The following is a 14,031-nucleotide window of genomic DNA, read 5'->3' on the forward strand; positions in this document are numbered from 1 at the left end:
AGAGCAGTGGCCCGAGCACTGAGCCTTGGGGCACTCCCGCGGTGACTTCGCGCTCTTTGCGTCCCTCGTTTGTGTCAAATAGAAGGGATCTATTGCTCAGGTAGCTATCCACCATCCTTAGGAGGTATTGAGGTATGCTCATCCTCGTCAGCGCCTCTAACGTCCGCGACCAGTTCTTGCGACCAGGCTTTGGCAGGAGGAGTAAGCTCTGCACCTTCCTTTACTGGGGGCTAGTTTGCTGCCCGTCTTGCGCACCGCTGTGACCAGCTCCACCTACTCCACATCGTCGTTCTCCAGGTTCGGCAGCGATCCCTCTTTCTGCTCGTTGGGGAAAATAACATCGATTAAGCCCCTCAGTTCCACGAGGTCAGAGGGGACATGGTTGCCTGCCCTTACCTTTTTGGTAACAATCCTGAAGGCCTGACCCCATGGGTCGTGTTCAGCCGCGTCGCACAGCCTTCCTTTTACTCACCCGTATGGCTTTTCCTCGCCTCTTTAAATTCGGATCGTCTCCGTTCCTGTGAATCCATACCACGCTCGCGCTGCAGCGTTCTCCTGGCCTTTAGGCACTCCTTACGGAGTAGAGAAATTTTGCTATTCCACCACGGAGTCGGTCTGTGGTGACGCGAGTAGGTCGTTCGAGGCTTCATACTTGCCCTGCAGACCTCGTCCAGAGCCTCCGCGAGTGCTGCCGCCGTTTCGTTGGCCGTGGCGAGGGGGACAACAGTCGCGCTTTGCACTCGGTTTATCGCGGCTTGGACGTCGAGGGTATCCTGGCCGGGTCAGCCCGTCCTGCCTCGAGTGAGCATAATAAGGTCCGCAGCGGATGCAACACCCACTCCTATCTGTAGTGCTTCTGCATTTATCAGCGATATGGCCGACTTTCAGGCATCTGTAGCACCACGGTTGGTTGTCCCTCTCACGGATACGATACACAGTCCAACCAATCCTTATTCTTCCTCTGCTCACCACCTCCGCCGCTTTCTTGCTTAGGAGTCCAATAATGGCAGTTTGGGTGTCCCTGAGCTCCCTCGCAGGCTCCTGATCAGGACTGAGTCTCCGGCCAAGCTGAACTGCTCGACCATTGCCTCGCGTATGTCCCCTTTCTTAACCAAGGGATCGAGGTCCCTTAGCTCCATGAAGCGGAGCTTGCTGTCCTCGGACAGCACTCGCACCTCTGCAGATCTCTGGAGCACCTTCTCGAGATTCTCCCTCATGGCGTCCGTGCTGGCCACGCGGTTCTTGTTGAGCTCCAGCAGAAGATTCCCGCTCGCAGTTCGGCGCACCTTGCGCACGTTTTGGCTAAATTCGTTTAGCTGTCCGTTCTGCCGTCTAGTGACCATTGCCAGGACCTCGCTATATTTAAGCCCTTTGGCTTCCACTACCAACGCGTCAGGGCGGGTGGACGTCCTGGACTTCTTCCGCTTCGCCGTTTCCCATCGCGGACCTGGTTTTGGGGCGTTGGCTGGCGTGCTTGGCCCCGCGCCCTCGGCACTTCCGTTATTGGGGCGGTTGGCTGTCCTTTGGGAGGGACCTAGCCTTGCGGCTGTTCTCAGAGCCTGAGCGGGTGCTCGTTGCTCACCCTGCAGATAGGTCTTCGTGCTGTCCTGACTTATCCGTCGCCATGGCTCAGTCTGCACAGATACTTCTTTCCGCCGTATAGGCATGGTCTGCGCCTGCTTGTCAGACATCGGGGCTTCTCGCTGGCCACATCTCCGGCAAATAGCCTCCGATATCGGCCCCGGTTGGCTCTCATCGATTTGACAGTCCTTCCTGCAGCTCCTTCATCCTACAGAACATCCTCTTCATTTACATGTTTATGCTCCTCACCTGCTTCTTGTGGGTTTTGCAGGATGATGTCCTCCAGAATCCCCTCCAGTTCAGTCAGCATGCCGGAGCAAGTCCGTTCACTTGACGCTCTAGTTTTCTTCGCCGGAGTTGATCTTTGAGGTTCCGAGGGGCTTGAGGGGTCCCTCGCCCTCTTGGGGGTTTCTTTCTCAACATTCGACTCTCTTCGCGCGGCGGTCCGTGCCGCCTGCAGAAAGGGTGAACGCAGTATCTTCGAGCTGCTCATGAACGCTGATGATTGCTCCACATTTTGGGTTGTCGCAGGATCTGCCGGGGCGGCCAAGCTAGCCACCGCCTCGTCAGTTGAAATTGGGATGTGTTTTGGGGCCTCCAGAATCCGTGCCCCGGCCGTGGGTTTCCCAACGGGTTGATTTCCACTTGAGTGGTTGCCACCTGGAGTAATGTCGTTGGTGTACATCATCCTTCGGGTTTGCCTTTTATCCTACTGCCAGGTTTGCATTTTATACCTACTGCCAGGTGGGTGGGTACTGCCGGCCACTATGGCACCGACGCAGACCACGTAGCCGCCCAATGTTTAGGGTGGAGGGCGTTAACCATCGATGCCGCGATGGGGTATATACCGCCCCTGCTCGGTCACCAAAGCCCCGTTTTCCAGCGTGCTCTGCCGCAGCGGGGGAGTTGGAAATCGGTCCGATCCGTGACCTTGTGCACTGTTCCTTGTCTCAGGCCCGCCCTCCAAAAGAGAGTTATGAATTTTTCTCCTTAGTGCCGCCCTCTGTGGGTGACAGCCTCAAACAGCCCGAAGAGGAGCGCCGAGTGGCGCCCTCTGTCGGTGTTTTCCGGTGAGCGCCCTCTACCGGTACCGCTTTCGTCGGGGTTAGACAGCACTACCGATTAGCTGGGTCATTTGGTCCACCATTTAGCATCGCTAACCAGCGCAACGCGGGAAAACAATGCCACCGAACGAGAGGGAATCCAGAGAAAGCTTCGCTTACCCCGTCCCCCTGGCCCTAGGACGTCAGCTGCGAATACGGGGCCGGCCTGTCCTCCTAGCTGAACCTCGGGGATGCCTTCACTCCGACATCCCAGGTGAGCCGTGGTGCGAGTTCTGTCAGGATCTCACGGGCTTGGATCCATCACGGGGCCGTATAGACACGCACATATCGCAGTGCTTCGTGGCGCCCGTCCGTCTCGTTTCACCTTTCACTTCACTCTCCCTCAGTGTCAGCGGGTGTAGTGTCAGCTATCCGGCGTCAAGAGTCAGCGTAACCCTCAGAGTGCGTGTCAGCTTTCCTGCAACATTCTAGTCAGTGTACAGTTGCCCACTTGTGACATAGTTGCACTCTTGCGACATATCCGGATGTAGTTGAACCCACAGCACTTGAATATCGAGAATTGCTTATGCTGTGGATTCGGGTTTAAGAGTCTGGGGTCGAGTTCGAGGCGTAGTAGTATTAGGGGGCGAATAGTGCTGAGCAAGGGGGGCTCGAAAGTGCCGGGTGTTAACTCCTCCCCCTCTAAAAGTCTGCGTCCCGCAGATCAATTGGCAGAATGGTGAGCTGTTGTCGACATCCTCTTTGGGTTTTCCAGTTCCTCGATTATAACCCTCGTGGTTGGTATTCCTTTGGTGGAGGTCAACTTCCTCCAGATGATGAACAGGATCGAGAAGACTACTATTGTTAGCGAAGCCTCCAAGACAAAGGAAAAGGTTACGCCTCGTGAAACGCCGGACATAAGTTGTATGTTTTGGGCGTTGACGTCATCGACGTATCCAAGCGAGGGTCGATAGCCAGTTACTTTTATGTTGGTCAGCACCGGTGGTAAGGCCATTGGGTGATTTGCAGAATAGGTGGTGAATTTTTTGTCCCGGACTGTGATGACTTCGTTGTTAAACTGGACAACATACGTCCCTTCCAGTTGGTAGTCTCTTTCGGGTGTCCCTATTGACCCATTATAATTGGAGAGGAATAATGTCCCATCCTTGACCAGCTGCACGACCTCTTCGTTGCTCCGAAGGTATGAGCAGGATGCATGGCCACCCTTCAGGAGCCGTGGAATGCATGATTTTTCCTCCAGAGCCATCAAATTCTTTTTATGGGCAGACTGTGATGTTGCTGTTGGCCGGGTTGGCCGGGCCGGGAAAATTCCACTGCCTCCACAGCGTTTTGGTACGGGAGATCGCTACTTCTGTGAGTAATGTTTCAATTTCTTCATGATCCAGGAGGTTCGAATTTGTCACTCCAGTTTTGGCAAGTTGGCAGGCCCTGGTGACATCCGCCACTTGGTCAGCCATGATGATTGCCTTGTGTAGTGTCGTGTAGTGACTCTCGCTACCACATCATTCAGTTGTTGAATTGATTTATGGCTGGCGTCGAAGAGTCAAGTGTTGATCCGAATTTGCTGGTCGCCGTTTTCGGCGATCATCTTTTCCGAGTTGAGTATCGCATTCCGAGTTGAGTATCGAGTACCGCGTCTGGTGATCCTGCTATCCACATTCAGGCTGAACCCAACCTGTTTATTGCTCGAGCTCTGCGTGGTGATGGCCTCATCACTCTGTTTATTCCCTCCGCTGCTTGCTCCAGGTAGTGTCTCGTTATTGTGCTAACACGTTGGTCCATCAAGGTTGCCGCGTCCCGGCTGTTGTCGTCTACTAGCTGCATCATCCTTGATAGGTCGATGACGTGTACCAGTTGAAACACTCCGTTGATCCGCCGGAACGACGGGTGCGTCGTACTTGAATATGCGCGCGGCTGATGTGAGGCCGATGATTGTGAGACTTGTGGAGCATCGTGATCGAGAAGGAAAGAAAAGCTTGTGTATAAACTATTCATACTTATAATATCTGTGTGTATATTATTTGTGTATTCATGCTTAAATTATTTGTGTATTTGTGTGTATAATATTTGTTAAAAGGGAAAAATGTTTTATGTGTATGTTAAAAAATAGAGAGGTTCATAAAGCACTCTTCAATTCCTCAAGTCTGAATTATGCAAAATTTTCCCTGATCTAGTTTTAATCGACACTCCGCGATTCTCTTGGACCTCCTCAGGCCTGAAACGTTGTTTTTCCTTAGTTTTAATTTGCTTATTAGTGACGAAAACATTATCCTCCGACTCATACTGTCTAGGTTCGGTCCAATTTTTATTATGTCCTATATTGGCCATAGTCTGGTATCGCTCTTTTGAGTAGAGGTATGTTATATGTATGTTGTATGGTTTATTGCCGATGGGCTCAAAAAATCGTTCTACTAAGCAATGCGTGATTTTAAGATTGCCAGCAGCAGATTCTACGTAAAGGGAGTAGGTAATGGGGTGGAGTCGGCGGAGTGTTTTTGGCGAACAAAGTTCTTACTCGCGCCGGTGTCGATAAAAAACCTTAACTTGTTTCCATTCCTCGTGTTGTATTCTATGTATGGCACGCTGGATAGGCGTCCGTCATAAAATTTACCTCATCTCTAGCCGTACATCGTACTCGAGGCTCGTGTCGTGGGCGCTCACCGCTTCGTCTTCGTAAGTGGTCTGACAAGCGGAATTTTGCGTGTCGTTTTCGGGCATTGCCACCACGCTAGACGGAACCGCACAATCATGTGGTACAATCGTTGTGCCTTCCTGAAGGGATTCGAACCAGGTGAAGAATTTTGGGTCCTATCATCGTTTCCACGGCGTTCGCCAAAGCCGGACTGATAAGACTGACCAGACCGATTTGACTCCATCTTAATGGCTGGTCGCGGCCCTTGGAATCTGTTAAAACCTCTCGAGTTACCGGATGAACTATCGTTAAAGTTCATGCCCGCCGGTGCCCTTATTGGTGGTTGAAATGAAGACGAATACCGTGGGGATGGTATTGGAGGCGCATAGCGCGATGCGCTTGTCGGGTAACGGGGTTGAAGAAATGGGGCGAACCTATTCGTGTGTTCCACACGTGCATTTCCCCTGACCAATACATTCTGCAGCTCTAGACAAAAGGAATATGCCTTTGGCAAATTTTTTGGGCCCCGAATAATGAGTAACTTAGAGGCATCGCCGTTGAGCCCCCGTACGAAAACATCCATCGCCTTGTCCCTATACATCTCAATTAGGGCGCTGGCCACGTTAGGCGCATGCTATTTCACGGTTATCTTTATTTTTGTTTTATACTTCTTGCCACACGCGAATGTGCTCACGGTGGTTCTCTTTATTTCTTTATATACGGCAATGTTTTAACACTCGCGAATATGTCAATGACAAACCGCCGCAGTGCGTAATTACGTTTCTTTTTTTATAACACAACACAAACCTTTTTTATATTATTTTTTGTTTATAATTCTTGCCACTCGCGAATGTCTTCGCGGTGGTTCTCTTTATTTTTTTATATGAAGCAATACTTTAGCACTCGAGGATATGCCATGGTAGCAAACCGCCGCAGTGGGTAATTGCTTCATTATTTTTATCACAACACGTAATTTTTCAATTTCATTTCCATTTTCACTCTTACATTCTCTACTCTTTCCTATTTTTCTTTTCCCTTTTTTTATAATTTATTATTATTTTATTTTATTACATTCCTTCCATACTTTTATACTTTTAATTTTACTGTTGTACTCTTTATTTTTCCTACTTCCTTTTTGTTTTTTTTTTCTCGAGAAAGATCTTTGCTACTTTATTCCTATATTTTTACACTTTACTTTTGCTCTTTATTTTTCCTATTTTATTTTTTTTATATTTTGAGAAAAATCTTTGCTACTTTGTTTCTATATTTTTTCTTTTTTCTATCTATTTTATTTTTTTTTTTTCATCTTGAGAAAACTCTACGTCTTCATTATTTTACTTTTATATTTTTTCCTAACCATTTTTTCTTTTTCTTTTCTTTTTATTTCGAGAAAACTTTACGTTTCTTTACTTTTGCTTTTTTCTACTTTTCTCTATCTATTTTTCCATTTTTATACCCTTGCAGAGTGTATTATAATTTTGGTCAAAAGTGTGCAACGCAGTGAAGGAGACATCTCCGACCCTATAAAGTATATATATTCTTGATCAGGATCACCTCCTGAGTCGATATAAGCATGTCCGTCTGTCCGTCTGTCTGCCTGTCTGTCGGTTTCTACGCAAACTAGTCTCTCAGTTTTAAAGCTATCGAGTTGAAACTTTGCACACATCCGTTTTTTCCTTGCAGGTAGTATATAAGTCGGAACGGCCGGAATCGGCCGACTATATCCTATAGCTGCCATATAACTGATTGATCGGAAATGCTATAACTTGTTGGAGAAGTTGCTGTAAAGACCGCCAAGTATCATTTTTACAGGGTTGTGGGCTCGGCTGTACTAAAGGCCAAAGATTTGCAGACGCTGGTGTACAATATTGCTGCAGTGATTAATTCGAGGCCATTAGTCCCTCTCTCTGAAAATCCCGCTGATCTGGATGTCCTGAGTTCTAATAATTTCTGCACGGAGGGCCTTCTTCTTTTTAACTAGAAAGTTTCAGTGAGCCAGACCTGACAAAACTCAACATAAATAGGCTAGTGCGTCGTCTTTTTTCAGCAGTGTTTCTGGGCCAGATGGAAGAAAGAGTATTTAACCCTGTTTCAGCAACGATCCAAATGGCGCATCCCTGGTCAAGGCATAGCAGTAAATGACATCGTGCTAGTGAAGGACAAAAACTTGCCTCCAATGAAGTGGCCCCTGGCGAGGGTGACGGAAATGGTCGTCGAAGATGACGGAGTGTGTCGGGTGGCGCTCCGGCGCTGAGGACGGCGTCCGGAGCTACAAAATCAACAAATTGTGTCTGCTGTCTCTCTTTATGATGCTGTTGAAAGCTCATCTCCCAACGGGGGGAATATGTCAGGTCAAGCAGCCGCCGGAAAGAAGTTTGGCCGGCAATTATTTCTTGAGTTTGTGACGTCAATTTTTTTATATTTATGTTCGCGTAGCCCGCTCTCGTGCATTCGATCGGCCACCTGCATTTGCCGTCATGCACTACCGTTTGTCTCGCTCTTTCGTGGGATCTCTCGGTCGCTCCACAGCATCAAGCGATGAGACGCGCTCCCGCGTCTTTATTCTAATTCGGTCTTTAACCCTTCGCAGTCACATATGTACATATATCATTTGTATAAACCTAAAACAATTTATTTTGTATTAATATCTATAAATTGAACTGTGCTTGTTTTTATTAAAGAGAAAGAGAGAGAGCTTGTTTTTATTACGAACTTATATTTCGTATTTATGTTTTATTATATAGAACATTAAATAAAGCTCGCAAAAACGCTCGGTAACTGATCAACCTTGTTGGGTGACTTTTAAGACGTAGCAAAACATACAAGTGCAAAGTTTGAAGCCGATAGTTTTAAATCTGAGAGACTAGTTTTCATAGAAACAGACAGACGGACATGATTTTATCGATTCAGCAAGTGATCCTGATCAAGAATAAATATACTTTATAGGGTCGAAGATGTCTCCGTTTTTAGCAATTGTTATACTCTCTGAAAGGGTTTAAAAATTTGAAGAAGCAGAGCAGAGGTATGCTTAGAATGAAATTAACAAATTTAGTAATTTACCTCCAAATATACCACTGCACACCCGAAGCGATACTGATTTTTATGAAATTTTATGTATAAAGAAAAATTAGTTTATAATTTTATATATATGTATATATAACTTATAATATAAGTACGTTAAGTATTATATAAGTAAGTTTTTACTTACATAATATAAGTAAAATCCGGTTTGTTTAATAAGGGATAAAACAAAGGAACTTTATATAAAACCGCTTTAAGGGAGGAAAAGAAATAACAAAATTACAATTCAAAATATTCTTAGCCGGCACGTGTCGGTTTTGATAACGGGTACTCGTAGAGTACCATTTATATTCTGTTTCTCAGAGACTATTTGAGATAGAGCTATCAAATTTGGCACATAGACTTCTATGACACCCAGGCTGAAATATGAATACCGGGTATCTTATAGTCTATGTGTATACGTACCTTGTTAAACCGTATTCCTTCAAACAAAATATTTTTTTATAAATTTAAATATATTTACCCAAATGTCTTCATATTTCTTTAAAAGGTTTGCCACAGATTTTATTGATGTTCGGGAAAAAGAAGCTAATAGAGATGTGAAGAGTATTACTCGGAAACAAGCTCGCGATGCGTCAAATGGATCTTTAAAGTCAGGAAAAAAAAAAAACAGAGAATTCCAGACAACAAAAAAAAACTCAACAGAATTTTTAACTGATGAAAATAAAATGTCGATGTTAAAAACGAATAATGGACAAATTTATATGACCAATAAAAAATTAACACCGAATTTAACAGAAATACAAAAAGAACACAACTCTGACACTAGTTCAAAAAAATATTTATTAGAGCTTCAGCAGCGTATTTCTAAAGAAATTCTTAACTCAAAGATGAAAGGAGAGGAACTGATTGAATTGCAGGTAAGAAAGACTTTTCTAAAGAGGTTGGAAAAATGGGTTACTCAATAAAAATTGATATATTCATCAATTTAATTTTATATATCTTCAGGAAGCTTTTAATATAAGGTATTTTATGACTTTTCTTTGGGAAATGGATTTATTAATTACACTTGCGATCAACCCGCGGCGGTCGACGGCGGGGCTCCGATCGGTTCCATGAGCTTTTTATACCCTTGCAGAGGGTATTATAATTTTTGTCAAAGGTGTGTAACGCAGTGATAGAGACATCTCCGACCCTATAAGGTATATATATTCTTGATCAGGATCACCTCCTGAGTCCTGAAACTTTGCACACATGCTTCTTATGTTTGCATAAGTGTATAAGTCGGAACGGCCGGGATCGGTCGACTATATCCTATAGCTGCCATATAACTGATTGATCGGAAATGCCATAACTTTGGTGTTTTTTTAAGTTAGAAGGTTGGGGATTTTTTACACATGGTATATTTGGCCAAAATATCTTATCTAAAAAATCTCATAAGGATCGGCCGACTATATCCTATAGCTGTCATAATACGATCGAAATTGGCATAACTTTGGTGTTTTTAGAGTTAGAAAGAGACTTGGTACTTTTTTGGGCAATATAATTCGACGTGCCAAATTTCATAAGGATCGTCCGACTATATCCTATAGCTGCCATATAACTGAACGATCGGAATCGGCATAACTTTGCTGTTTTTTAAGTTAGAAAGATGGGACTTGGTAGAGTTTCCATTTTGGACAAAATAATCTGATTTGTCAAATTTCATAGGGATCTGCCAACTATATCCAATAACCGCAATATAACTGAACGATCGGAAATGGCACAACTGCAAGGGTATATCAACTTCGGCTCCGCCCGAAGTTAGCTTTTCTTTCTAGTTTTATTTAAGACAACACTGTGAGGCCAGATTTTACGCACCGCAATATAACAATAAATATGACTCAATTCTATCTTAACAAATAAAATTCCTAGATACTCTCCAAATTCAGCCATTTATCGTGTAAAAAACTCACTCAGGAATGAAAAAAAAATCTCAAAAATCATTTTTTTTCAGCCTCGGAAACCATCCTGCCCCCATAAATTTAAAAATAATTATTAAAAATAATTAACTGGTTGCTAATGTAAAGAAAGTTTGTCTGATGAAACAAAGATCCAGACTTAAGAAACATTTTGTAAGCTCTAGATTTTCTGTTCCTAAGACGAGAAAGGTGTATATTAAACCAAGGCGGTCAGGAACAAATTTGTCTCAACGCGATGTGAATTACATCATAAAAAAAATCAGTAAAATCGTCAATTCCAGGTAAATGATTGCGAAGAGCATAATAATCCGTTTTTCGAAAACATTTAGTACGAGGGGGAGCCTTATAGTTAGCATGAATATTAGGGACATCAATTAACATAGAAACCAATAGTGTAGGATGGTGTAAGTCCTCAGAAAGCGATAATGGTGAAGACCGATTTACAATCACAGAGTATATAATATACATCACTTTCGAGATGTGCAGCGAATGTTTCAGCTCGGTCTTCGTCGCTGCGAGCCCAGCATCTCGAAGAGTTTCTTATCGGGGTGGTCGTTTCGATTGGGGCGCTGAGATTTGGGTGGGCCCTGCACAGAGGAAACTTTTTGCTTGTTGGTGAAAGATTCTGGATGTACCTCAGCTGTGCATTTTCTTCCTGTTGGTGAAGAGCCTGGTCGAGTGATCGTTGGCGTTGCTTTGAAGCTGGTGATCTGCTGTTTTACCAATCACGACGCGTGCGCCTCTTTTCTCGCACGAGCTGTTCAATTTGCTGATTAGATTTGTGGTATTTACTTTCCTGTGGTCTACTTCCTTGAGAGATTAGAGTGGAGATTTTAGCTGCCGCAACGAGTACTTCTTCCAGGGCGCTCGTAGTGTAATCGATGTCCGATTCCGTGTTAAACTCCGGGACGAGTTCTATGTGGCCACTCACGTACTTTTTGTATTTAAGCCAGTTCGTTTTTGGCAATGTCAGACTGAGGGTTATTTCAGTTATTTCTGGGATTTGAAGAAGCGTTAAAAGCACAAACTAGTGATCTGATGATAAGTTCGAGACTGCTTTGGCAATTATAAGATTGCAATGTTTTTTGTCACCGCAAGATCAATAAGGTCTTGGAGCTTGCGTGGGTCGGTTGGCCAGTATGTGGGACTTCCAGGGGAAACATAGTCCAGTTTATTTCTCACATTTTTAATTGCATTGTACAATGCCTTCCTCTGGGAGTCACGTGTGCGTGTGTTTGGCGTTGTAGTCTCCTGTGGCTATAAAACGAACCCGAAGTGAATTGTATAAGTCCATAAATTGTCCTTCCAAGATTGAGAAACGAGGAGGGCAGTAAACAGCAGCGATTGAAAGGCTACCGCAGCTGTTTTACCATGTTCTAGTTTTAAACAAGTATTTGCATGGTCGTTTTCATGAATGACATAAGCTCCATCATACTTTGTTGGAGGGTAAGCATCATAGTTTCCGTTTTGCTATGTGGCTGTTCCGGGGCCTGTTGAGCGCTGTGAGAGTTAGGCTGATTTTGATTCTCCATTCCAGATCGAAGAGCATCGGCATAGGAAAAGCCGTTGGTGGTGTTTAGGGGACCGAATGAGGACCTCGCAGCTTTGGCGAAGAAGACGTCTGGCGTAGCTTTTGATGCAATGTAGACATTCTGTGGATTTTGGTTGCGCGTTGCGGTCGCTTGACGCATGCGACTCCTTAACTCCTTGTACACCATACATCCTCGCCCTTGTTTGTAGTGCAGTAAGTGGAGCTGTGGGTGTCCCCGCAGACTACACAGACATTTTCTTGGCAGTTAGTGCATTGCACTGGACCGTTGCGTTTATGTGGCTCTTCAACTGTGATTCTCCGAACCAAAATATATTGCAGCTTGTACATTGGGTGGACTTCGTTCTTCTTCAGCGACTTGCTTTCTGGCTCGAACTCGACCTTGATTGAAGAGTGGTTGTGGATTTTTATCTTTATTTAGAATGTTAATAACGTTCTTGGCGGCGAAGCCATTTTCTTTAAGGGCGGTTTTTATTTCCGCGGCGGTAACATCGGGTTCGATTCCCTTTACTACCACTTGTATGCCCTGGCTGTTTTTATGCCGGTACGTGTAATAGCTTATCCGATCATTGTCCAAATATTTGGACACGATACGAAAGTGCTCTTCAGTCTTGGTTTGCAACTTTGTTTCGTGGATGTTCCCTTTGATTAGCCGGACAACATGAAAATTGTCACCGTTCCCGATCAACGCCGCAATTCGGTTGACCAGGGCACTCGAGTTTTTCTCCCTGATATAGATTTGAGGGGGCTTGGGTTTTTTTGCGGTGTCTGGCGCTGGTTGGTTTTCGTCAACCTCCGCCAGTAGGGCAAATCTGTTACTACTGGATCTTCCTGGTTCTTCGTCGATCTTCTGGACGCGGTTAATTTTTGTTGGAGTGAGTAGAGCGGGTGAGCAAGACCGTGCCCTATAGCTTTCAGCGGTCAGTAGAGCCGGCTTGCTCTTAAACGCCGATTTTTCATTTCGATATCGCGGGTTGAAAAGTAAGAGTAGAAGCAGTTTCTTTGGTTCACTGAGCTTCTACGCTCGTACTTTTGATCGTTGCTCAATGAGCTCATTGTGTGGCACTTATTTATTTAAAACAATACACTAGTTTTTTTGTTTTAGCACATCACAACTGTTAGAAAGAGCTTGTCTATTGCTTTTAATAGATTGTGGTTCAGCACTTTTCGCGTATATTGGGTTACCCCAGATTTTTTTTTGTGTTGCAGTTTTCCCGGAGCTCGGGTAAAGCACGTCCGCTCAGTTCGGTAGTTTACGTCGAATTGCTCATTAAGTGAAGAAAATTTCTTACGGACATCTAGAAAACTATTTCTCGTCTGCTTCCTGAAGGTCCGCATCTCAGTCTTAATCTCTCTACAGGCAATACAAGACCATTTCAGGCCAACATTCTTTGTGATAAGATCACTTAGCCATTCATTGTGCCTACCACCAGCACATTTAATATGTGAGCAGTTATTGCAAAGCCAGCGGGTCAGGTAAGAGTCACCAGGAATGGATCCTCAAACTCACATTTTTTAGCTGTGCAAATTAGACCCATTGTTGACTGAGATTTGTCCACTGTAGTGAGAGCGAGAAGAGTTCAGTTAAAAACTGTGTGGTAGAGAGGCAAGGCGGGACGCCGTAAATTCGATGTAACGGGTTACACGACCAGAGAATAGAATTCATGAAGAAAATATATAAATGAATATTTTTAAAGCGCGGCAGAAATAATATCGAAGCATCATATTGTATTTACGAAGTTTATGGTTCATTGAACTATATAGGGCAAATATACTCCGAAAATGATACAGTGTATATAGCTTGTCGCGAAAAGAGGAAGCTGGTATCAAAGATGAAAGATATAGGCAATCTGATGAGAGCAATCGCAAAAACACGTCCGGATACGGCAAAGTCAGATTAACGATAATGGTTATGGCTGGCCTCGGTCCGCTTTATAGGTTAGGCTGAAGTTGATTTCCTATCCCAGATCCCATAATGCCATTGGTAGTGTTCAGACAAATAAATCAGGATCTCGCAGCTTTGGAGAAGAACACGTGTATCGTTTTTTTCTCTTTTCGGACGCGGATCTTCTTTTTTTTTGGGTACGTGCTAAAACTTTCAAAAGTAATAATGGTTGTAGTCGTTGACATAGCGATGGTTTTTATGGATTTGGTTTTTATGTGGTTGCACTGCTAGTATGTACATTCGTCTTGCTCTACAGTGAACGAACTATTTTTGCTGCT

The 14,031-nt window shown here is 44.5% G+C and overlaps 1 protein-coding gene across 3 annotated transcripts in view; it reads left to right on the top strand.

The window, feature by feature from the left end:
- The window catches only part of LOC6496791 (protein Wnt-5), a 164,773-nt gene that overhangs the window by 82,931 nt on the left and 67,811 nt on the right, over nt 1-14,031 (top strand). For 2 of the 3 annotated variants that reach the window (XM_044715468.1, XM_001965735.4), the window contains exon 6: nt 8,849-9,218. In XM_044715468.1, coding sequence (XP_044571403.1) covers nt 8,849-9,218 — 370 coding nt within the window. Of the gene's footprint in view, nt 1-8,848; nt 9,219-14,031 lie in introns of those variants that run through there. The other variant, XM_032455707.2, reaches the window with a different exon arrangement.

Source organism: Drosophila ananassae, chromosome 3L, assembly GCF_017639315.1.
Source record: "Drosophila ananassae strain 14024-0371.13 chromosome 3L, ASM1763931v2, whole genome shotgun sequence".
Classification (NCBI taxonomy): Eukaryota; Metazoa; Arthropoda; class Insecta; order Diptera; family Drosophilidae; genus Drosophila; species Drosophila ananassae.